General features: G+C 42.8%; 1 protein-coding gene across 9 annotated transcripts in view; it reads left to right on the top strand.

The window, feature by feature from the left end:
* The window catches only part of RNF152 (ring finger protein 152), a 54,721-nt gene extending 29,807 nt beyond the window's left edge, over positions 1 to 24,914 (top strand). For 5 of the 9 annotated variants that reach the window (XM_074899559.1, XM_074899560.1, XM_074899558.1 and 2 more), the window contains one exon: positions 13,222 to 24,914. In XM_074899559.1, the coding sequence (XP_074755660.1) occupies positions 13,381 to 13,992 (612 nt within the window). In that variant the 5' untranslated portion in view covers positions 13,222 to 13,380 and the 3' untranslated portion in view covers positions 13,993 to 24,914. Of the gene's footprint in view, positions 1 to 10,786; positions 10,912 to 13,221 lie in introns of all 9 variants that reach the window. The other 4 variants (XM_074899553.1, XM_074899556.1, XM_074899552.1 and 1 more) reach the window with 1 other exon arrangement.
* The last annotated feature ends 823 nt before the right edge of the window (positions 24,915 to 25,737 follow it).

Raw genomic sequence — 25,737 nt, 5'->3', positions numbered from 1 at the left:
AGTGTAGTTTTTGTTAGTGGTTCTATCTTAAAGCAATAAAAGCCAGCATTACTTCAGCTATATCCCAGCTTGCTGCTTATTTGGAGGAGTGTAGGGAGAGTGGTGGGAGGCAGTAAGACACTGCCACCTCTCCATGCACAGTGTGGGAAAGCAGCTCTACCTGCCCTGTGGGAGCTCTTCCCCCAGTCAGAGAGCAAGTAATGAGCTCAGTGCTTTGGGTGTGCTGGTACCCCGCTCTCTTTTAGAAATGACTGTGCAAGGTGTATCTCACCTTGCTGATGCATCCCATCCAGCACCAGGATAATCTTATGGTGCTAAAAGCTGGGAGTGGCAGCATTTGTCCCTGTTGTTTGGGAGTGGGAAAGTGGAGACCTGTCATGCTAAACCAAACCAAACCCGCTGAAGGGGAGCTGAAGCAGGCTAGTGGGACAGCCAAGCAGAACTGGCTTTCTTGGTCCTGCAAGCCCTGGTGCTTAATGCTTTATGTTCTGGAGTGCCATCTGCTGGCACTCGCTCTCTTTGCTCTCTCTTTTCTAGAGGCAGCTGCTCTAGAAGATCAGAGCTCAGACCAAAAAGCATGGATGTTAGTAATAATAATAGTATTAATTATTTGTATTGATGATTACATTATTTTTTTAATTGCCACAGCACTTAAGAACCCTGTTTATTGGCAAAGACCTCACTCTGGCAGGTGTTCTGCAAACTCAGTGTGAAAGGAACTGGCAAAGCCTTCACTACTTAAAAAATACAGAGCACAGTATGAGGAGTGGTTTAAAGAATAGAAAATGATTTTTCCAATCCATGCTGTTATTTGGCAAAATATGATGTATTTTTTTCTTTATGTCTTGATTTAGTAAAATATTTTGATAATTTCTGTGGTTGGCAAAAACCCAAAAGCAGTAATCATTAAAGTGAAAGACACCTGGCAGTGAAGAAACTTAATAAGCAAAAGTTAGGAAAACACTGACTCAACTCTAAAAAGTAACAATGTTGTCAGTAAACTAAGTAATTCTGAAAACCTTTCAGTGGGAAAGCAAGGAATGTTGTAGTTTGTGGCACAATGCAAATCGAGGTCTGGAGCTGAAATTTTATTCATCCTAGTCAAGAACTTGTTCTGGCAGTCGTAAAGAGGTATTTTTTGAATCTGTTTTTTAACTTTGATTTTCTGTCTGTGGGCCAAATCCTCAGTGAGCATAAGTCAGTGTGGTTCCTTGGCATAGGTCTGACTGTGTGCATTGATGTATTTCCAGTGCTCAGTGCACCACTGTAAGGCATACAGATACAATATTATAACAAAATAAAGATCTCAACTGAGTGGAGTCTATTGAATCTTGCGTAGATGCATAAAGCTGTGTGTATGCACACCGTGTCTTCTTAGATCGTCTCTCCCAATGCAACACTTTCTAGAGTGGCAACACAGACTTTTGGCCTTTATCTCTCTTTTTTAGTAGACCCTAAGGCACCTCTTTGGTTCCTGACTGCTATTCTGTGTGAGGCTACATGGAATAGAATCTTAGAATCATTTAGGATGGAAAAGACCTTTAAAGTCAAGTCCAACCAGAAACCTAACACCACCAAGTCCACCACTAAACTGTGTCCTTATTTAAAGACCTTTTAAAGATGGTGACTTAACCACTTTGCTGGGCAGCCTGTTCCAGTACTTTGCAACCCTTTTGGTGAAGAATTTTTTCCTGATATCCAATCTAAACTTCCCCTGGCACACTTGAGGCCATTTTGTCCTGTCCTAACACTTGTTACTTGGGAGATGAGACCAACAACTACCTTGCTACAACCTCATTTCAGGTAGTTGTAGAGAGCCTCATTTTCTCCAGGCTAAACCCCAGTTCCCTCAGCTACTCCTCATAAGACTTGTGCTCTAGACCCTTCACCAGCTTCACTGCCCTTTGGATGTGCTCCAGCACGTCAATGTCTTTCTTGTAGTGAGGGGCCCAAAACTGAAGACAGTATTCAAGGTGAAATAAGTGGTGAAGCTTATCTGATGTAAGTCTTTAAAAGCAATTAATGATTTTGGAATATACTCTTGAGACCATTGAGATGTGTGACTTTTTTAGAAAGTTTTGAAGAACCTGTCTTTTCATAGTGAGATTCTTTAGATCCTTAGTAAGAAACACCTGTAAAAACCAGCAATTCTCTCAATTATGTAGTCCTCTTCAGGTTTTGATCACATCATGAAATGTGACTTGTCTGTAGAAAATGCTCCACATTGTGATTCTTTTTTTTAAGCCAACGAGCAAAACCCACTGAATAACAGTCTGACAACATGTTGCTATGAAACTGCTGATGGTAGCTGTAGTGTATTTATCACATTTGCTTTTGCTAGACTGAGAAAGAAAAAGAAATCATGGTGTATTGCTAGACTTAAATATTCCATATTCAGCAGTAGAGTGATGTGAGTGAGGGATAACTTCTGGCTCACTCAGTGACTGACCACATCAGAAGAAAAATTGTTCCAGAGTGAGTACAAAAAGCTTTGTTTGCCCTTTGTATTACCTTTTTATAAATTCCTTCTGAAAGAAAATAGTTAAATTGAAATGAGATTTAATTTTAATGGAAATTACCATTTTTGCCTAAGGAGAAAGTATTTGCTAAATTTGATCTGAAACTGCTAAAGAATTCACCTCAAAACTACATTTTAGTTAACACCAACTCACATGCAGAAATCATGAGACTGGCTTGCAAGACAGAGAGTGAAGTTTAAGGGTTCTACCTAATTGGGATTTGGGGTTTCTGAAGTTCTTGTCTTAAGGCTTTTATTCAGAAAAATCAGGCTAGCAATTTTCTTTTTATTGAGTACTGAAGTGATTGTCCATAATCCTGAGAGCCTTGGACTTGCCATGGCTGTATACTGTCAGGATTGTGATGAAATCTTGAGCATTAGCAATATTATGTTAGTTATCTTTTCTAAGTTTGTTTTGCTGTTACAAGGACTGCAGAACTGGACCCAAAATTAAGAGGTAAAGCAGTTTGCTTTGTTTTTATTGTTTTGCTCTAATGTAGTGTAACACAGCCCTTTCCGAGCATTTGGACTCCTTCATACAGCAAAAATGCTGTATATTGTTAGTTAAGTGCTGCCAAATGGAGGGTATTTTCACACTGAGATGTTTCAAAACCAGCCAGACTTTGACTGGCAGAGATATGATGAGTAATGTCTGGCTCGAACTTTGAAACTCACAGTAAAGAATGAAATACAACCTGACAAAGCTTGGCAGGTCTGATAAACTTCTTGCAGCTACAGAAGGTGAGTGGCTCTTGGAACTGAATGCCATCTCTGTGAAGGAAAGCAACAGTACATTTCACATAATACGGGCAAGAATAGTTTATCTTCCTGTGCCTGAGCATTTGAGCAGCCAATGGCCAGTTCCCATCACACCGTGGCTGCTGGAGCAGATGGGCCAGCAGCTCTGCAGTTTTGAGTTCAATCTCCCAGATTTGTAATTTATCTCAGCCCACCAGAGAGGGTTGTGGTGGTGCTAACCCAAGTTGCTAACCTGAGTTACGGTTATCACTCTCAAGAACACTGACCTGCTTAGCTGTGAGACTACTTTTGTTTGCAAACTGTACTGGTTCATATGAGGGAGAGACTTGATGCAAATCCCTTCACTCTGTTCTAAGCTTCACCCCAGAAGGCCATCCATGGGAGTCTTCTTGTTTCTCTCACGGGCATGCCCGTGTCCATGGGCATGAAGAGAGCTGAGAGCCTTTTCTCGTGTCTGTTGTTTCACTACTAGTCTGAAATTTTCCCTGGTGGTACTGGGGCTTTGAGTCATGATGTGGAGCTGTTTGGGTTAGTTGATGTGCAACCAGTTGGCTTAGTTGCAGCTTTTTCGGGAAGGTTGTGTTGTGTTTCCCCAGGTCACACATTTTTAGAGTGGTGCAGAGGAATTGAAAGCATCTGCATTTAGAGATTATCTCAATCTGCTTGTGGCTGCTGAAAAGGGCTTCTGTAGTGGTTGTGTTGATAAACAGTGCATTAAGTTTGTAAATATGCAAACTGACCTCAAGAGGATGTGTCATCCCTTTAACTTCAGTGGCTAATGTCAGGCCATGAGCTTCACAACTTGTCTGAACTGGAGCTTGTGGAGTGTTTTTAGTCATGGGTACATGTGGTACCATGTGGTTTGGAAAAGTATTGTAAGAAATTATTTATCCAGTATGGCTTGCTAAATCTCTTTTGGAGGATTTTACTGGGGCGAAGACAGAGATAAATCACAAAATAGGAAACCATCAATATGTATGCAGTTAAGGCTTGGTCTAACTCTGCTTGTGATCCATATTTGCAGTGAGGGTTGGACGGCTCCCAAAATTCAGGAAGTGAGGGTGGTATTAATATTACTAGCTGACAGAGTGTTACAGGGTGAATGATTAGTTTCCAATAAGAAAGGAGCTCTTGGATGGGCTCCAGTTCCTTCTGGTTGTAGTCTGCAAACCAGAATGACCAGTGCCATGACCTGGAGTAGCTGTAGCACTTATCAGAAACCGAAAATGCATGAAGATCACGATTCATCTGCATTAGGAAGTGACAGAGCAGTTGACCTTGAGGAAGCATATTAGTTGGCTATCTTCCACTCTCTTGTGAAGATAAGCTCTTGGAAGGGGTTCTTCTGTGTTAGGATATCTGTTACAGCTTTTCTCCTGATAAACGGGGCTTTACTCCCCTGGGCTGCCTACTTAGCAGGTTTCAGGAGAAAGGTAAAAAGATGAAAAGAGCTCCTCCCACCCCACCTAACGTCCTTAAAACCTTATTCTACTTCTTTATGGTCTATGAAAGAAGAGACTTTCCTTACTCACTGTTGTGTGGCTTCTAATAAGATGTATTTTCCAATTTCTTAATCCCATCTATTTCAATATAAAAGGATGTATTACTTTGATCCCCCTAGGTCTGTTGCAGTCTTTTTTTTTTTTTTTCTTTTTCTGAAGCAAAGAAATAAACAACCCCTGCCCACACCCAAACAAAACAAACCCCAAACCACCCAGCCCTTGAGAGCAGTTGTGTGAAGGTAGCTGTTCAGTGATGTGGGTTGCAGAATCATGTCCTCAGGAAGCTGTGATGGGAGAGTTGCAAAGCTTGTTAAGCTTTAGGTAGGTACGAAGCAGGAGCGCAGAGCAGGGTTGCAGCTATTAAAACTCATTTGAAGGACTTTGGTTTTGGCGTTGTATAGGCAGCATGTGAATGTGTGAGTATCGATTCCTTCCTCTCTTCCTCTGTTTGGGCCCATAGGCAGGTAGGTTTTGACCCAGTTTTATCAAAACCCACTCAATGACCTGGAAGAGCGGTAGCACTCTCTCCTGTAACTATAGACTGGTGTCTCAGTGCACTAATTTAAGCTGATCTCACCCAATCACCAACAGACCTGTATCAGTGAAAAACGTCTGCATTTGAACTTTATTTAAAATAATTTTTTTTTTTTTTTGGATGGTATATTTTGTTAGTCTAATACAAAATCCTCAGGGGAGGGAGGGAAGAATCCTTTAAGTTTCTCTTCAGGTATCAGGCAAAGTCTACCAATGGCAGATGAAGCATAAAGCTTTAATGGGAGAGCAGAGTTTGTCATTTAAGTGATCAGGTGCTTCATGCCTTGCTCTCAGCATTTTGAATATCACAGAGGTCTGTCATGTTGCCATAAATGAAAATTGCTTAGAAGACGTTGCATTGCATTTAGAAGCTGTTAAAGAGAGCAAGTTTAACTTCCATAGCTTCTCCTGTAAGGTTGTGGGATTTTGGCCTTAGTGACTTAACTTGTGACCTCACTTTAAGTTAGGAAACAACTTCTAAATCTGTCTTTGCTAACCGCCTACTCCCTATGTCCTGGTCATAAATAACTACTGGTGCTGCTTTTATTCAGGAGGTGAGGGGTAGATTTCTTTTCACACCACCCCTCTCAGCCCCATTCCTCTTGATTCAGTTTGAATAGCAAATGGGTCTCACTTCTATGCAGAAAAACCTGGCTTTTATTCACCCTGGGGTTTAGGAGTGAGTCAGGCATAATTAAGAGCAACCAACAAAACTGAAGAAGTGCTAATGGTCCTGCAAGTGTTGAGCTCAGAGGAGGCTGTAGAAATGAGCACCATCCCTTGGGATGCTCAGAATGCTGGATATTTTGTTTATTTGCACATTGGGAGGAACTTTTTAATATCCTCTGTGGGGAAATTTTCAGGTTTGGGATGTCTTAGGACCACAGTCAGGTCTCTCATCTTGTCAGCACACCCCTTGTGGAGGAAGAGAAACACTAGGACTTACGGAGAGCAGAAGTGGTGAGGAGTACCTTCACACTCCTGGTAGGGATGAGCTGCACCTGGGGGTCCCCTGTGCTGTGCCAGGCTGAAGGGAGCCTGGGAGATCTAGGGAACTGCAGCTCTGTGGCAGCTTGACAAGTGACTTTGTCAAAAAGCTCCAGATGTGTCAGAATTGGGCTGGTGAGGAGCAGGTCAGGCTCCCACCGCCTGGGCTCCAGGACCACCTGCATGGAGGGCTGCTGAGGGGCTTTGTGGGCAGGAAAGCTGTATGCTCTCTGAAGTCTGTCTGAAATGGGCACATTTCTGTGGAATATTTTGATTTCAGATAGTGGTAGAGCACCTTGCATGAAACTGTCTGATGAGTGTAGTTGTACTGCTTTGACTCAGCAGTAAGAAACTGTACCCGTCATTTGCTGACCTGGCACGTTGCAGGTGATTAGTAGTGTTTGCTGTTGGAACAAAGTGCAGCTTATCCTGGTCATATTTGACCAAAATAAGGTCTTTGGAGCCAGGGAACGTGGACGTGTCAAAGTTTGCAGATAAAAGGAGGGAGCAGCGCAGCTGGGGACGTGAGATGGAACAACAAGCAGCATGTGAGTCTCTCTCTGTTTTCTATAAGCACCAAAGCTTGGTGTTTTCGCCTCACCTGTTTTTGCTCCAAACCCATAAACTTCTAGTCACATTCCTATGGGTGACCTTTTTGCCTCTGTCTCCTTTTGCTAGGGCTGGCTGGTGACAATTTCTAAGGTAAATGTTGTGGGATGTTACCTTGTGGCTAGGCTCTTTTTTCGTGATCCACCTCCGATCGCTCAGCTGCCAGAGAGGCAGGACAACTGCTGTCCTGTTTGATCTGCACGGTTGAGATCATCCAGAGCACATTGTCTCTCCATCAGCACAGATACCCTGGCGCTGGTTCATAGGATGTTGTAGGGTCATATATCACAGTTTCACTTGGCTTTGTTTCTTGTGGCTTTATGCATCTTGGAGTGTGTACACCTGATTCTCGTCTTGGCTAAAGGAACAGTGCCAGCTTGCACTGGCTAAGGATTTGGCCAAGTTAAAATGCTTTTGTTCTGCAGTATTTTTGTGCAATTGTGAACAAATGAACAGAAAGGATGGTGGGTGTAGGCTGCCTGGCTTAGAGGAAGGTGCCTGGAAAATAGCTAATTCTGGAGAGAAGAATGGATGAACTTTGTTGTTGTATTGCTAGCTTTTTGTCCCTCAAAATGCATATAGCCTCTCAGTTGTAATCTACATGGGGGATGAACAGTGTCCATGGAGATCACAGGCTCTTGTAATTTTCACGGTCTATGGAAAAGCTGGTAAATTCAGTGAAAGCCACAAAAAATCTCAGGCATACCATGGAGATGCTGCCAGCTGGAAGAGATGGGGAGAAATGGATGGTTTTCTGAGTTTTGTTGATTCTCTGTTACAAAAACGAATTTGTCAGGAATCTATCGCCTCTGCCTGGTGGCTCATGAGGTGAGAGGCAATCTGGGTAGTGCTTGCATGACCTTGGGCCAACTGCTTCATCTCTCAGCACTTCTTTTCTTAGCTGATGAAAAGATATAATGATGATAATACTTCTCTTAACAAGGGTGTTGTGATGAATAAATTAATTATTTGTTGTGCTGTTCTTAGTTACTATGGTAATTAGTGCTACAGAACAGCCTAAAAATAAATAGCATCATTTAGTGAAGGATATTCAGGGGAAATCAGGTATTACATCCTGGGCATTTCAACAGCCCCATTGTGTTTTGACCAAACATGAATTTGATGAAAACATGCATGGATGCTGAATTTTGTAGCAGAAATCCGTCTAAATATAAAATATGTTCCTTCCTCCTCACTATCAGTTTGAAGCAACTCTAGCAAGTGTTTCTTCCATATCTGTGGGCAGATGATTTTTGCAATTAGTTCCTTTATTGAGAACAGTACCCACACCCCCAACCCCATCTCCTTTCCAGCCTAAGGGCACCTGAAATTAATGGATCTTTCTTCATCATAAATCATACATACTCAGTAATACTGTCAAAGAATTCATAATGTGTTTGGGGAGTTTACGTAATAAACCTTCCTGAGAAAGGTGAAGTATCGTCAATGCCTTGCTGGATATCTGTTATTAACCTTGATGTACAGCAAGTAGAGCATGCCTAAATACATGCATAAGTCTGTGCAAAGTTTTTGAGGCTTTCTTTCAGTGATCAGCTAACTACATCAGCATGCCCTGAAGCCAGTCTTTAAAAATGTGATATGATGTTTAATCATCTGTGAATTGTATTAGATACCATGGGCATCATTAAAGTATATTTTCAGGGCTTTCAGGCTAATATAATTTTGGGCCCTAATACATTAGAAGGTATGTGTGAAGATAGTTTTCTCCCATGGAGGCAGCACCCCTTTAAGGCAGTCGCTTCCATTGCTTAGTACCACTGGGGCTGTCCTTACATAGAAAAAAATATTATGTCAGTAGGCAAAAATTTGCCATTACTCTGTTCTCTGACTTGTCAAACTCCCCTCGTGGATGTTCAGTGTCTTTCTCTGCACTGGGTTCCAAAACCAGCTGTATTTTCTGACCTGGCCAGTTGGGGACCACTTTATAGTTAGGGTTTCTGCAAAGCTTTCTCTGCAGCAAACCTGTGCTTTCTTCTTCTTCTCACTGTCTGTAGCTGTGCTATACTAGCTGCAGCAACCTTCATCTGTTCACCCCCTGCAGTACCTCCCTATGTGGTGCTTGGGAAGCTACAAATTGCAAAAGAGCAACCAATGTTCCATCCCCCTTCTTGGGGAATAGGAAGCTGATACCTTGGCATTACTGGCCTCCTGCTCACCCAAAGAAAGAGCTTGAGGCTCTGCTGTGGCTTCCAGCAAGGTACCAGCAGAACAGGTAGCATGACTGACAAACAGCTGAAATACTTGTTTTATTCTCTCCAGACATTTATTGCTCGAGTCACACAATCATTTCTCAAATCCTAAAAAAATTCTTGGCTCATACAGAGGGCAGCCCAAATCTGCAAGGAGGACCTTTGTGCTGTGCTCTCAGCCATCCGGTTGCACTTTGATCATCTGCTGCAGGGGTCAGCAGCTTTGCAGGTTCATCCCTGGATCTCTGTAACTGCTTGTGAATCTCTTGTCTCACTGGCCAGCAGCAGCCCTGTGGATGTTGGGCAGACCCACAGCAAGGGGAAGAGGGTGTAGAGGAGGCAGAGGACTTCTTTTCAAGGCCCGTCTCTTTTTACTTCCTTTGCTCCTGCTGCACCTTTCTGACGCTTGAGTTTTGGAGCTTGTGGACTTTTTAATAGACAGTTAGGTTTTATTTGTGTTACTTGTTAGATCTTGGCCCTGAAGAACTTCCAGTTGCTGTCAGGTTTGTGCCAGGCAGAATCACTGCTCACAGTTGTCTGTTTGTGTGTATAGTTTCACTGTCATAGTCCCCAGCCCTCCCTTCCACATGTGTGCCCCTATCCACACTTACATATGCTGTCTCTTTTGTGGACACCTACAGATATCCCTGACAGTCTTTTCTGATTTTTCCCCACCCTGTTTTCCTGTCAGCAGTCCTCTCCGCCCCCCTTGGGCATTGCTGAGAGCAAATAACAACAAAACAATGTTTTTGGCTGATGTTTGCTGTCAGCTGTGCTCTCATGTGCAGCCCAGCTCCCTCTTGGTCTTTGTGCTCAAAGTGCCACAAAAAATGGTCTGAGTAAGCTTTGAGCAAGGTGTTCACCTGTGATAGCTCAGTACCTCCAACTGATCTGGGTGTGCACTGATCACAAACTAGAGTTCAGTCCCCTATCCAACAGGAGGTCTGTTGCAGTATTAAATCTTCTCATCGTTATTAAAGAGAATTGGTATGAGAGAGCTCCTGTGGCTTTTTCCTTCCTAACCACGTACTGCAAAATGAATCACATAGATCTTATGCAGTTTAATTCTGACTGTATATGACAGCTTGACTTTCTTTTATCCACAAGCTGAGCTGTGGCAGAGTGCAGGAGGGTTGTGGGGCTCTCAGTATGGTTGGGAATAAGGTTACATCGCACCCATGAAGTACATGCCCAACCTTTGAACAAGACAGTGTCAGCAGAGACCAAGGGATTAGGTAGGTGGCTGTGGCTACTCTTTAACTTGTCTTTAGACATATTCTGAAGGAATCATACTAACCTCTCTGCTTATCAGTTGTGTTACCACTGATCTGTCAAAATACACCTCTGATCATTATTTGAGACATTTGGGAAGGTAAGAAATGTCATAATTCAGTATAGATATATGCACAATGCAACCTTGTACTTGAAATAGTTTGTAGTTGTTCTTTCAGGGAAAAAAAAAAAGGGGGGCAAAAAAGTATAACTTGACACAACAGTTGGAAGTCACTGTTGCCTTGGTTCAGCACCAAATCAAATGGGGCTGTCACTATATTTACAGCTTTTGCAAATATATCCATGCATATCTGCACAATGTGTGTCATGCAGGTGGTAAGCCCTATCCTAACCTTTTAATTTGGCTCCATTCTTTTCCTTTTTTCTTCCTACAGATTGCACTAATGATGTAAAACTTCGACTTCCTGGAAAAATGCTTCTCAGCATTACCTAGTGTTCAAACCAGCCTAGATCTTGGGATGGATTTCTTCTTTTTCCTTAGGGTGCTGTTTGCCTGGAGGTGACTTTTGTTTTATTTCTCCATTCCAAATACCTCATCTCATTCTTTCCTAGCACTAATCTTTTACTGTAAGGATGTCACTGGGACAGTGATGAGGGACTTGATAGTGCATGAGTATATATGACTCCTGGACAAGGATATGTGGTCAGAAAAATTATCTTGATCCCAGTCACATCCATATAAACTGGTTTACTTTTAGCACTGTAAGTGGAGAGAGATGGTTTTAGGTGGCATCAAAATGAGATCAGAGAACTTCACCAGTTCAGTTCACTGACATTCAAAATGTAGAGGGCAGAGCTCCTGTGCAGAAGTACTGATTTACATCTGCAGGAGTGCTTCCACTCTTTTTTTAAACATAAGCCTTCTGAATTCCAGGCATTGGGGCTTTCTCTCAAAATTTTCTAGGATTGTGGATAGCTCTCTTCCATTTTTCTCTTGTCAGCTGAACGCTAGTCTTTTAATGACCCCTTCTGACAGTCTTCCCTTTGTGCCTGCCTGTACCACAGGGATATGGGGATAGTAACAGGAAGGAGAGGATAAAGAAGATAAAACCTCTACACCTTTTCTTGCACTTTCCCTTGGTGTGCATCAAGCAGGCAGGCAGTGAATGCATAGCCCCTTCTGTGGCAGTGGTAGGCTCCCTCTGCACACAGAGTATCGCTTAACCCTATGTGTATGTAATATGGTGCCGGTGCAGAGCAGGTGCCAATGTTGGCTTCATGCTGGCAGGGTCTCTCCCAGTGGTGGCTTCTGTGCCATGTTCAGGGAAAACATCCCAAAAGTGCCATTCAGGCAGCTGGCACGTGCTGTTTCCCCCACAACCGTTGCATGTGTTTCACAAGCTTCTGCCTTTGTAACTGCAGCCCCTGCTCCCTTCTGAGTCAGGACTGTCACTGTGTGTTTGTTGAAGCATCTTGTGAGCCAAAATCTGCTGCTGTTGCAAAGTCAGCAGCAGGGCCAGTTCTGCCAATGTCCATCTGAAGAGGTGATGTGTATTTTGTTTTCCTTATTCAAATAACAGTAACTGCCAGAAGCAGGCTATGGGACAGTGTGGTCCGGAGGGCTGTCCTGCATTGCAAACCCCACATCTATGCCTGCCTTCTCTTCCTGAATGACGTTATTTCTGTTTTACTGAGGTCACCCATCGATTAGCGTGTTGCAACCTAGTTGCTATGATCTGGAGGGAAGAGCAAGAAATAATTGTATGGAAAGGAAGAAGTCCTCTGACAGCTGTGGTCCTCAGGTGCTATTTTGCACTAAGAGAAGATCAAAGGTCACAGTGCAGATATTTTTGGTTTTCTCTGGATGCAAATTCAGGCTGATACTTCTTCAAATACAACAAGAAAGGCAGTGTAAAAAGTTGTAAAAATATTACCCCCTTCATATTTATCATGTGTTGGAGCGACCAAAATCAAGCAAAGCTAAACGACTCACCGTGAAAGTAAACACAGCTGAATTTTTTTGCATAGCTATAAGAAATAATTGGGGAAATGAAAAGAATCCCTTTATGTTGAATAGTTCAGAACAAGTTTAATAACAATTTGCCCTTAATTCAGTGCATTAACAGATTGTTCTCTGTGGCATTGGTGGTCCTGGGTCTAAACAGAGCCAGGTGTGAGTCTAAACGAGAGTCTTGGGTGAGGTTTTCATCAGTGAGAAGGTTTGTTTCATGTTCAACAAGCTGCTCCTGTAACCAGTCAAACAGTTAATTCGACTGAAAACGATAGCATTCCTTTTCATTGTGCACAAGTATGGGTGTTTCAGTACAGTTACTTGGTTGCTCATTCATGCGCAAGCATGAGTTCAGGAGTCTGTGGAAATGCATCCGTTTTAACTTACTTATTCTTTCCCCCACCTTTCACTCAGACTTAGTGGTTGAGCCAAATAGCTAGAAATCCTCGGGGGTTTAAAGGATTACATGAGAATAATTGTTAAGGTGCAGGAAGGCCTGAAAAGTCCTGAAAATATGACAGGAGGTAGATGCTGAAGGACCTGCTTAGTGAACTACAGCCTATCCTGTTATGTGTATAAATATATCTGTGAGTGGCGCACTGATGGATTGGTAGAAATTTTATAGCTGCCAAAGAAAAAAAGAAATAAAAGGGAGATCTGGTGATGGCTGACCTGAATGTTTGCTGCTGGGCAGTTTGGTGAAACCAGTGGGAAGATGCTTTCTTGTTAAGGGCTGCAAATTTGTTTCTCCTGTCAGATTACAAGGTCAGCGCTAGTTTTCATTCCCTCTTAGCCAAACTCTGTTCCCACTGGTTCTTGTAAGTAACTTGTTCCTTCACATTTTTATGTTTGTCTCAGGTACTGAAAGGTTCAGGCTGGGGATTTTCCTGCACTCTCCATAGCTGCTGCCCAGTGCTGCCCTGAGGAGAAGCAGCAGCAGGGAGGCTGCCCCCCGGCTGCAGGGTGCCGGAGTGGGGCTCCTCACGAAGCCTGCTGTACCTCTCTGCGCCAGCCACCATGGAGACCCTGTCCCAGGACTCTCTGCTGGAGTGCCAGATTTGCTTCAACTACTACAGTCCCCGCCGGCGGCCCAAGCTGCTGGACTGCAAGCACACCTGCTGCTCGGTGTGCCTGCAGCAGATGAGGACCAGCCAGAAGGACCTGCGTTGCCCCTGGTGCCGTGGGATCACCAAGCTGCCGCCAGGGTACTCTGTGTCGCAGCTGCCCGATGACCCCGAGGTGATCGCCGTCATTGCAATCCCCCACACCTCAGAGCACACTCCAGTCTTCATCAAACTCCCCAGCAATGGGTGTTACATGCTGCCCTTGCCCCTCTCCAAGGAGAGGGCGCTGCTGCCAGGAGACATTGGTTGCCGCCTCCTGCCCGGCAGCCAGCAGAAGTCCCTGGCAGTGGTGACGATCCCGGCGGAGCAGCAGCCGCTGCAGGGTGGCCTTCCCGCCGAAGGGGGAATAGAGGAGCCGGACAGGAGAGGTGTTGTGAAAAGCTCCACTTGGTCAGGGGTTTGCACTGTGATCCTGGTGGCCTGTGTCCTGGTCTTTCTCCTGGGCATTGTCCTCCACAACATGTCCTGCATTTCCAAGCGTTTCACAGTGATCTCCTGTGGCTGAGGCTGGGAGTGTGCTCCCCGGGGGTTGGGTCGGGTCGGTGGGTGGTGGTGGTGGTGGTGTTGAGCGAGACAATTCACCGCAGCTTTGCCCAATGACTGCAGAACACTGCGCACCGGGGTGGCGGCGCATCGGCCCGGCCGTGGCCCCCAGCAGTGCGGCCTCAAGCCTCTCGGCAACGTGTGGAGAAAATCATGTCCCGTGTCTGGCGGCAGCGGCACTGAGGAGGACTGCATGCATCACCATAATCATTTATCAAAGGGACTGCAACTTAGAGTGATTTTTTTTTTTTTTTATCGTGTTACAAGATTAAAGACATCTGTGTAGCTGGTTATACTGTGAAGTATACAGTATGAGCTCTTCTCTAAACACAGTAGATTAAAATCAAAACTGCTTCATGTAGAATTAAAGGAGAATTGGCGTGCGACTCTGTACAAGGTGTTCAATACCAGTCCAGACATGCATTATTTTTTAATGGGGGGAGGGAGACTTATAAAAACCAAGAAATCATTTAGGTAGTAAGGCATTTTATATGTTTTAAACTGCACATTAATTAAACCAAGTTAGAGAGTTGTACCAATAACTTTTAAAACAAAATGTTTTACAAGAAATAATTTCATTCCATGGTGTGTGTTTTTTGTGTCTCTTTTTTTTTTCCCCATTTTTTTTTTTTAAACTACAGGGAAGTGGCATTTCCAGCATTTATTTGAAGAAGCTTCCAAGCAGGCAAGTGAAGTGGGCTAGGAGGAGTACCTAAAAATGCAGCCAAAACACTTCTGCATAATTGGTTTCATGCAAAGGATGGCTTTGAATATTAAACATTGGATGTACTGGTTTACCTCTAATCTGGCAGGGCTTTCCAGCGACTTGGCCTTCATAGCTATTACTGAAGGAATGGGTTGCGAGAAGTCCTAGGACGACTCCTGCAAGGATGTGATAGCAAATTGTTGTTGTTCTTTTACTAGAGATTGGGTTTTCTTAATTGTTTTAAAAGAATTTAGACCTATCTTGCCTCCCTCTTTCCTAGGAGATGCAACTGTACACCCATGGATGGTGTGAGAGGAGTTGCTCTAAGGGAGCTTCACCATCCCAACTGAGACCAAGTACCCTTGTATGCAATCATCTAGTAAGAGGCAGTAACATAGCTGGGAGGAGAACCCAGGCCAACCAAACCCTCTACTGGGTGGGCTATCCCTCCTAAACCACTGTGGTTGTCTTGGTGTCAAAATAGGTGAGCACAATGGGCCCTTTTCCCACATTTCAGTCTTATAAGTGTTGGTTTTCATGACAGATTTGAGAAAAACACAGTTAGTGTTGGGTTTTGTTGTTTTTTTGTTTTTATTTTTCCTTCACAAACACCTGTGAGTGTCATGAGACCTCAGTCATTTGCAGTTCACTTCTTGGAAAGAGCCAAATTCCTGAACCTTCACCACAGTAGCACCTTGCTCTAAGCAGTCCCACTAGCTTTAGTAGTACTGCTCGTAAGTAAAGTAGAGCTCAGTGTGAATTCGGGTATTTGACAGGTCAGAAAGCTGAAATTGGTGTGAGATTTAGGGATTGGATCAAGGGGCACATGACAGACCCTTAATAAAATGAAAAATCTATAGATTTGCACTGCTGCTTTTTGCAAGTAAAAGTGTAACCTCCCTGAAGCATGACCTCTTGTCATCTGTCTCCTGCTCTTTCTAATAATTAATTAAAGATTGCTCAATGCCATATTATAACACTGGAGAACAATTTTGACTATGCAGTGCCCAGGTTGGCCCTGTAGACGTCAGTGGTTTTCTGGTTGTATCACAAAATCCAATTGCTGGTTCACAATAAACGCTCTCAGCTAGGACTTCTGTCAGGAACATACCTCTGCCTTCATGCTGGATTTCTTCCCTCTCTGTTCCCCAAACCACATGTTATTCCTTGATTCTTGTTAACTGAAGAATAGCATATACGGTGCTTAATTGTTACGATGTGTGTTGGGTCATGTATGCAGAGAAACCATTGTGCTGATTTTTATCTACTGTCATGTATGCATAGCACAGCAAAAAAAAAAAAAAAAAATCCTCAGATAACACGTTCAATGCCTTTTTCATGCAAGGCCCATGTGCAGTATGCCTTGAACCTGGCTTATGAGTGTTGTAATTACATAGACACCTCTCCACAGCATTGTTTAATTTGTTTGCAGTAGGGAATAGCAGGTATTCCAAAACGTGTCTTGTTGAACGTGCTAGTCTTTTGTTGCCAGTAGGTAATTGATTTCTAGTGACAAGATTAGATTAGAAACAGATTTCTAATGACATCTATGCTGTGCTGCTTATTATATAAAGGAAAGCCAGTTCACAAAAAAATAATGCCTTTATAAGACTCTTGAGGAAGTGACCAGATACAGGACTCAACCCTCTACTGCCTTATCCCCTGTAACTATTGCTGGGTGTACCAGGAGCATATAGCGTAGCTGGAAGATGCTCCGAGAACAGTGCTGATGCATTTTGCACCAGCTTCTGCATTTGTTTATCCGAGTTGTCAATGACTGCACCAAAACGCGAGGCAGTCAAAGAGCAGGTCTTGGAGATAACGTTGATCTCCTTCCAGCTGTACCTGCCTGCCTGAAGCTCTTGAGGCCAAGGTTTCTCTGATGTTGCAAAGAACGGGTATCTTGAAAACCACCCTCTTCATCCCTACATAGAGGGTGCAGTATGAAAAAGAAATCAGAAATTAGGTTAAAATACCACACTGCATAACACATTGTGTAACAGGCAGACCTGGAGTTTATCCGGTATTAATGACGTAAGTATTATATTAGCAGAATACCGTCCTATATTACGTAACACAGTACATCGTTTCATTAATATGAATTTCCTGTACTTTTTGTGCCTGCTGAGATGCATGTTTGACCTAATTTCTGATCTAGACATTTGCCTGCTCACAGCCTTGTGTAAGAGCAATAAGTAAAACCTCAAGATTTTTGCCTGCGTGTGCACGCACGGTGTGTACGTTCATTCCATTTTATAAATAGGAGTTCTGGAGATGTTTTTGTTCTGGCTTTAGACTGTGACTATCATTTTAAATTTGCAGCTGCCATATCCCGTTGGATCACCTAGCTTTTTTGCTGACTTGTGTAGAAGTGAACTAAGTAGTTTGTTGTAATGTACAGTGTTAAAATGTTTCTTAAGTATGTTGATAGTCATACTACTTTAAAAATGCAGTGCAGTCTGTCACATTCCTTGGTCCAATACCTGGCATTAAAAAGTGATACTGCTATATACACCTCTAACTTTTTTTTTTTGGTTGTTGTTTGTTTGTTCTTAAAACCAGCCTTGTCGTTGTAATTTTTCTCTGTAGAGAAACACATTTGGACTTGTGTCAGAATCATCAGGTTCTGGGCTAGTTTTTGAGTTTTTGTTCTTTGGCATCCAGTAAGAAATCGCTGCCCAGTTCCACCAAAAAAAAGGAAATTTACTGTGACACAGTACTGTTTGAGCAACCAAAATTTATGCTAAAAATTGTGGGTAATTACTCAGGCACCTGCATTTTTAGAGCAAATTACTCTGTATGAATGTGTATTTATTTGCTTATTTAATGGGAAGGATGTGTGTGTTGGGGTCCAGCTTCATTATTTTTCTTGGAGGATCCCAGCTTCCATTTTCGGCTTGTGCTTTCTTGGCAAACAGACTTTAGGGTTCACTCTGTGAAATTTTGTTTAGCGAATTTTAAAAATTCAAAATATGCTATTTTAGTATGCAGGATTTTTTTAGGAAATTGTGTGTTCAGTAATTGTTCGTGCTTAACCAAGATGTAAAGGAGCCTGGATGTTTTGTAAACATGGAGCAATCATGAGTACAAAGTTTCATCTTTAATAATGAAACTCAGTCTGAATAAAACATCAGCAGGAAAAGAATGGTATCAAGTGAATTATGGTACCTCTGTTTCTTTGCCATCAAATGAAGAGTATGAAAGGGAGTTTGGCAGAATTGATCTGTATTTTATGAGGGGGTGGCTGAAATTCATCTGGCAGCATTTTAGGGCAAAGTGTTAACTGTGGGTTGTGGTAAATAGTAAGAGGCTGTTTGTATTTTAATTACCTTGGAATACAGACTTATAGCTGATGACTACTGAGCCACACAACTTTTTTTTTTTCCTTTTCTGTTTTAATCAAATGACTTGAAAGTTTTAAGTAAATGTTTTGCTTATGGAAGTGAGGGATTATTGGCCTTGACATAAGCATGTATTGGTCAGACTGGCATGCTGGCTTCTCCTTCCCCTTGAGCCCCCCTTTTCAGTCACATTATTATTGTTGGAGCCCTGGGCAGCCAACCTTTCTAATATTGCACATGCTTTTCTGGAGTAGAGATGGCTGACGTTGCACTGGTTTTGTTACATTCACAACAGGGCTAAACCAAAACCAAACAATTCATACATGATTTGAGCTCTTCTGTAGGTGTCCCAGTATCAAAAGCTCCAGGCACCAGTCTACTGTGTAAACTGGTCCAAGCCTCTGTGTTCCCTGGATTTTTTCACAGCAATGCCACATTGTGGAGGATGTTGCTTTCTCCCAGTCATGGAACTGGGCTCCACCCACCATCCACAGCTAAACTGCCCCCAGGCAATGTGGCCTGCTGGCGTGAGACACACATGAGTACAGCAGGAGACATTCACATGTCAAGTGAACACATCTCAGGTAAACGTTGGAGTTGAAACACTTCCTTATTCTAGTTGCACAGAAAGCATGGTTTGGATTTGTTTTTTTCCAGACTTTTTCTGTGGCCAGATGGAGGGGGGAGGGAGGGAAGAAGGTACATCGCAGCAAATTAGTCCAGCATCATCTGGGAGGTTGCTGAAGGATCTGCTGGCCCTGAAGGCAAAAGTTTTTGTGCAAGAGCTTCTGTAGGACAAGATTGTCGGGAAATGCTGTAATGGATTTACAGTGTGTTAGTGACCTTTCTGGTGCTGTGCACTGTCCGTAGGCCTGACAGCTGGGGCTGTTGTGTTCTTTCTCCTTGTCACTTTATCTCTTTCGTGCTTGTGTCAACAAGCAAAGCTGCTTGCTTCGTCCTCAAGTTGAACGACTTTACAGACATTTCTTAAGTTGCCCTGAGCATCTCTAATGAAAAAAATGATCTTTCAAGTTCAGTGAAATTTAATGCTTAATAAATGGTTGGAAAATGCATTTTTCAAGCATTTCCTTATGCTTCAATACATTTTAATTTAAGTTCTAAATAATTCCTGTAATTTTTGTGCTAAGCATGTTCCTGAACATCAGAGGCAATTCTGAGTGCTTAGATAAGATCCACAGCCAGAAGAAAATACTTCCTATCCCCCCTACCCATCCCACAGTCCCTTTGAGATCTACACAAGTCTGTTTTCACTGTCCTCATCTAATCACATTGAAGTGCTTAAGTGTGGGGACTCGTGGACATGTATGGAGCCCCTGTACATATGAGCACAGGGGGACGCATTTCCATGCCTGGTGGGGGTTATCCACACAGCATGTGCTCACATGTAGTAGAGAGGCCAAGAGGATTAGTAAAAGGGCCTTATGTTCTTTTATCTCTGGAAGGTCATGTACTTCATGGTGCTGGGATGATGAGGTGCTGAGATAGCTTGGTAGCATGAAGCCTAGGTACTGTTACCTAGGTTTCATGTGGGATGAGCTGCCGCCCACTCTGAGCTGTCTCTTGCAAACCAGTTCCTACTGCTGTTGAATGGGACTTGCTGCTCCGCAGGTGACATCTTGTCTGGAGTTCAGGTGAGGAGCCACATCATTTCTCTGTGGCTCCAGGCTGGGATGTCCACCCAAAAGGGAACAGACAGATGTCTGGGCTTTTAGCTTATCAGGAGTCTGTAAGTTCAAGTGGAGGTCTTTTGAAACAGAACTGCATAAAGCTCCCCTGAAAGCTTGAAGGCAACATACGTTCTCAGCCTGAACTGGTTTGAATGAGTGAAGAAAGGGTGCAGAAGGAGAAGGACACCTGGAAATGAGCATACGATTAGGCAGTAGCTTGGAAATTCAGATCTGTATGTGTAAAAAACATCTACTGGGCATGTTTCGCAGTGGCCTGCATATGTCATTTCTGTCAAGTTGTATCTTGAGAATGGCAGTGAAACTCCAGATCTTGCTTTTCCTTCAACACCTTTGAGCTGGAGGACTGCCTATTTCAAAAGTGCATTTTTTCACCTAATTGAAAAACTTGATGTGTGTGCAGAAATGTTTTAGGGTACTGAAGCATCACTGAAGCTCAGGACTTGGACAGAAGCTGAACAGGAATTCAGTGTGAAGAAGTTGGGATAAAAAAGAAGGCAAAGCCTTGAATTCTTGGTGTGTGCAAATGTGTGACATTGTTTAAAATAAAAACTTGTTTTATTTGCATGGGTGTTGACTGAAGGTATAAAAGCAGGTGGCCATCTCCCAGGACAAATAATGAAGTTGACGAAGTTGGTAATGCCAAACAGCTAAAAACTGTTACATCTGAAGCTGAAAACAGAAGTACTGCTGTGGCACTCTAAAGAAATAGTAGGATTAGACTGGAGGTCTGTAGCTTTCTGGCTTGGTTTTCTAGATGGAGTAAATAAAATAATAGAGAAACCCGATTAGTTTCATGCTGAAGGTTATTTACTTGCTTATCTTGAGAATTAGAAAAAGATGTGTGTGTGCTGTCACTGCACTGATCAGTTTTGGAAGCATTGCCTTACAGCTGCCTGCATGCAGTGATTGGGTCTGAACCATGGGTTTACATCTGTTTGAGAGAAATCTGGATCTGCCTCCAGATCTGAAAACATCTTCCCCTGCAAGGTGGTTTGAATTTAGGTTGTCATTGTAAAGTGTGTGATCTCGCTGTGAAGAATTTAACAATGGTGGTAGATCTTGCAGTACTTTCAAAGCAGCGTGTCATAGGATAAATACATGTGGCTGACTATGAGCATAAAAGGAAACTCAGTTCCCAAGCATGGCCAATTTGCTGATTGAACTGCAAATGAATAATTTCTTGCTTAAATTATTTGGAATAGTAGTTGTAGATGTTTCTCAAAGATTTGCTTAAAAAATGTATTGAAATAGCTGAGACAAGATTTAGGAAAATGTGGTAACCGAGAAAGCACTAAAGCATTAAATCTAAGGAAGGTGAAGGGATTCAGTCATACATGATTAAATACTTTTTTGAATAGAGGTGATTTAGGTGTTTGTTTCTTGGTACTTGGCTAGTCTGCATGATTCTTAAAGAACGTCTGAAGTAATAAGTGTTGCTTTGGGGAAGGTTTTATTTTGAAATTTGAAAGCATATTGACTAGGAGAGACTCTGTAATACCCCAAGGCAGTTGTTTTCAAGATGTAGAAACCTGTATTTCTATAACTTCAATTTTTAATTGCTCATTGGATGTAACTGAAAATTCTTAACCCAAAGGAAGCTTGCAGTTCAAACCCACACCAAAAACCACCCTAGGAATCCAGAGTATTGGTGATTTTAAAAACTCAGGAGAAATAAACTGTATTCAAATCACTGCCTTCCTGCTGTGCTGAAATGCTGAGGGATTTGTTAAACCTACAGGTTGATAAAACTGAATCCCCGCTTAATGATTGTAGTTGCTAAACTGGCTAACTGCAATGGATACATAGAGTGTTCTTTCTTTTCCTTTCTGACCTCCTCTGGTTTAGAGAAGACAAGATTTGGACAGTTGCAGCTGGATTGAACAGCCTGATAAGAGTTGTAAAACGTTACCAGCAAGGAGCATGTTTTTTGATAAACAAAGAATTGCAACACTGAATGTCTTTCTGTAGCCATCCAGGCAGAACAAGCAGGCAGCAACTCCAGCAAACCTCTGGGATTGAGAGAAATGTTGTCAGGAGTACTGGATAAATGAGGATGTTTTTTTGATATCCCAGATACTGTATGTGTTTGTTATTGCTGATGCCTGGCATCTTTGGGTTTGGGTTCTTTCTTTTGTCCTTTATGACACAAAACTTAAAGAGCACTTTTTACTCTTCCTTACAAGCACGCCGTCTCCTGTTTCCTCTTCTTCAGCCCATTCTTTGGCCAGCCTGTTTCCCTACAGATTTGCAAGGAAAAACCTAGCTTTGTGTATATGAGTGGCTGCAAATTTCTGCTGCGTTTTCAGTGATGAAAATGGTAACAAGTCTCCACAGAAACAGGAACATCTCCAGGGCTCCACACAGTGTTTTATTTACCTCTTTGTCGACTGTTATTATCATAGGTTCTTTCTAAATTAGTATTTTGGATTATGTTTCTTTACTATAGCCCTAATATTTTTTTTTTTTTTTTTGGGGGGGGGGGAAGCAGTAAAACATGAGAAAATAACTAGAGACTAGAAATTATTTGCACAATCTGATTTTTAAGATAAGATCATTAACAGCTTTTTTGTTTTGGTTTTGTTTTGGGTTTTTTGTTGTTCAGTGTATCAGTGACATTAATTTTGCGATTCTACTTCCTTTGCTGGGGGAGGGAGATAAGGAAGAAGAAAATCCATGTTCATGGCTTGGATTAGGTCTACTGAGTTTCAAAATGTATGTATGTGCTTCTGTTTTGTAATACCTCATAAACCTCCTAACAGCTGAAAACTGTAATAGCACCAAAATCTTAATGAAATGTCACATGCTGCCTATTAAGTTTAAAATGCCTGCTGAAATGTGCAGAGCCTGGACTTTCTGGATGTCAAGCACACAGAGCACTATATATGGAATTGGTTGTGACTGTCAGTTCTCTGAGATCAAGCTGGAGTCTTATGCCTCATTTAAAGCTGTTACTGGACTGGGCCTCTGAGGATCTCTGTCATATATCCTATACACAGTGGCAGGCTTCATTTTATAGATCTAAAGCAAGCAGCCTTTGATAAGGAGATATTTACCAATTTTGAGGGCAAATTATCTGTCTCCTTAAGAGATTGTTGAATCCTTGATCCGGTCAGTGATCTGACTTTTGCCAAAGGAGGACAGGAATTTGATTAAATAATTCTGGCACGGTCTGCCCCTGCTGCATTTGCTCAGTGGCCCAAGGGGAGGAGGTGTCCTGAGGCGTGTGTTGAACCAGATGAAACATGGATGTAACCTACCACAAATCTTTGTTGAAACAATGGCGCTGGAAGGACACACTGAATACTCTCCTTGCTGGAATGGTCCAACATGACATCTCTGGTTACAGGGTGGGTTCTTACTGTTCCACTGCTGTAGATACAACTTTAAAGGTTTAAAAGAAAGGTGAGAACCTTTCTGTAAGATTCCTTCAGCTTTCTATGTTGTCACAAACTTGGATACCCGGTATCCTGCAAACTGGAGAACCTGTCCTTCTATTCAGCTTCAGGGTAGTCCCAAAGCAGGCTGCCTTGTGGCAGGGTGCTGCATCTGTCGCAGTGCTGAGGGTTAGTGTGCTGCTTAGATTCTCTTTTGTGGTAGGCTCTAAAAAGTGTTTCGCATCCTTCCTCCCCCACCCTCATTTTGCTTATTGTTTTGAAAAACCAAAACAGAAGGGTAAAGCTGTTCTTCATTCAGGCCATGTTTATACCATCTGTTCTGTATCTATTTAAACTCTGTTGAGGGAAGGCAGAGGTGCCCCTGAATTTCAGCTGAATGAATCCAAATGAATCCAAATAGGTTTCCTGTTTTGGAGCCTAAACCTTGCTAAGCAGAGGACCTCAGAGAAGTATTTTTAAGGCTCAGGAGTCGGTGGATGCTGTCGGCGGTTGCTGGAAAGCAAAGAGGGAGCTGAGGCAAGTCCTTGCAACGAGGCAGTTCTCCATGATGCAGTCACAGTGGTTCAAGACCCGTGGGCTGGTGTGGTACAGGGCTGCAGTGGAGAGGGCGGGACCAACTGCACCTGCACATATTCTCCAGGGGAGCTACTTGTCAGCTTCCCAGCGTGTATTTCCAACTACTTGCAGTTGATACCAGTTTAGATTACTTCAGCTACAGTATCCCTAATTACTCCAAAGGCATTTCAAGTGAGCTGTAATCTAAAGCAGACCTAAAAAGCCCATCCCACTGGGCATTTCTTTGCACTATCCCTATTAGCAAAGATTTCTGTATTACTAAGGGAGATAGGAAGGAGTAGGGATGGTTGGAGTTTGGGGTTTTTTTGGTGAAAGCAAATAGACTTTGACGGGTGTTAAAACAAAAAGGCAAAGGAAAAATACTGAACAATCTTTTATATCAGCTGAAGTGTCCTCAGAATAGCTTTGAAGTGAGAGCTAGTTCTTTATCTCAGTGCCAACCTTGAAAACGTGTGTACATATTCATGCACTTAGTATGTTAATTAAAACAACAGCTGAATGAATGTTTGGCTCTTATTTTAAGAATAGAAGGCAGAAAGACCTCCCTCTGATAGTGCCATATCCTCTTCCCTCCCCCTCCAGATTTCCAAGCTCATTAATAGTTGCACCAGAAGCTGGAAGGTTGAGTCCAGCCTTGGGCATGCAGGTATTGCATGGCTCTCCTACAGCTCTACCACCATCTCTGCTCCTTTTTTTATACTATTTTACATGGTCCCTTGTCCTTCCTAGGCTCCCTCCCCACCCCTTGTTAATTATATTCTAGCTAAACAAGCAGGCTGGCACTGTTCACTGGCCATGAACTGAAGTCCTTGATGTGTTTCAAAAGCAAAACCGCGTATAACTTGGTTTTAGAAGACTTCCCCCTTCTTTTCCTGTGAAGGGCTAATCAGCCCTCACAGATACATGAGCTGCTGGGCCACTGTGTCAAAACCTTGCCAAATATTGACTTTACAAATGTGAAGTCAAAGTGCTGTCGATAAATCTGACTGTCTGGAGAAGCATTCTTTGCTTGCATTGTCTGTCCTAGAAGGCATCTCAAACACTGCTGAGTTTCTAACTGCCTCCTCCCCCCACTCCATTCTAATACATGGTATTTTTTTAGGCCAGTCTCTGGAGTCCTGTTCTTTGTACATGTGGACATGCTGATTTTATGAGAATTGTTCAGACACATTTGCTATGATTAAAATTCTTCAAAATGATTTTCAATAGACTAGTGTGTGCTTTTTTAATACAAAAAGTAAAATTGGCTGGGACATTCACTCATCGGTTCCACTGAGAGCTTTAATGGAGTTGCGCAGTAATAAAGGAGGACTGAGATCTCAGCCAAGTTTCAGATGGGTGGAGGTGACTTTCAAGTGGTCCATCAGAAAGCCACTTTTATGAGCTTGTGAAAGAGAGGGAGAAAAATGAATAGGTTGCACTCCCCTTCTTTCCCTGGGCAACTTCAGCACAGCAAGCTTGATACAACTTTGGTCTTAACTTGCATTCAAATCTCTGTCCTTTGGAATGGGAGCTGTGTGACATCTCCCTGTGACTGTTCTGTGATACTGGAATGTACATGTGCTCTTGCACATGCATGCCTACACTTATGTGTGTAGGTCTAGATATACTCTCTTACCTCAGACTCACAGAATCATCTAGGTTGGAAAGGACCTTGAAGATCATCTTGTCCAACTGTTAACCTAGCACTGACAGTTCCCAACTTCACCATATCCCTCAGCGCTATGTCGACCCGACTCTTAAACACCTCCAGGGATTTGGACTCCACCACTGCCCTGGGCAGCCCATTCCAACGTCTAACAACCCATTCTGGAAAGAAATACTTCCCAACATCTAGTCTAAACTTTCCCTAGTGCAACTTGAGGCCATTCCCTCTTGTCCTATTGCTTACTACTAGGCTAAAGAGACTCATCCCCAGCTCTCTGCAACCTCCTTTCAGGTAGCTGTAGAGGGCGATGAGGTCTCCCCTCAGCCTCCTCT

This window comes from Athene noctua, chromosome 2 (genome assembly GCF_965140245.1).
Source record: "Athene noctua chromosome 2, bAthNoc1.hap1.1, whole genome shotgun sequence".
NCBI lineage: Eukaryota > Metazoa > Chordata > Aves > Strigiformes > Strigidae > Athene > Athene noctua.
This window is presented reverse-complemented; position numbering and strand designations above follow the sequence as displayed.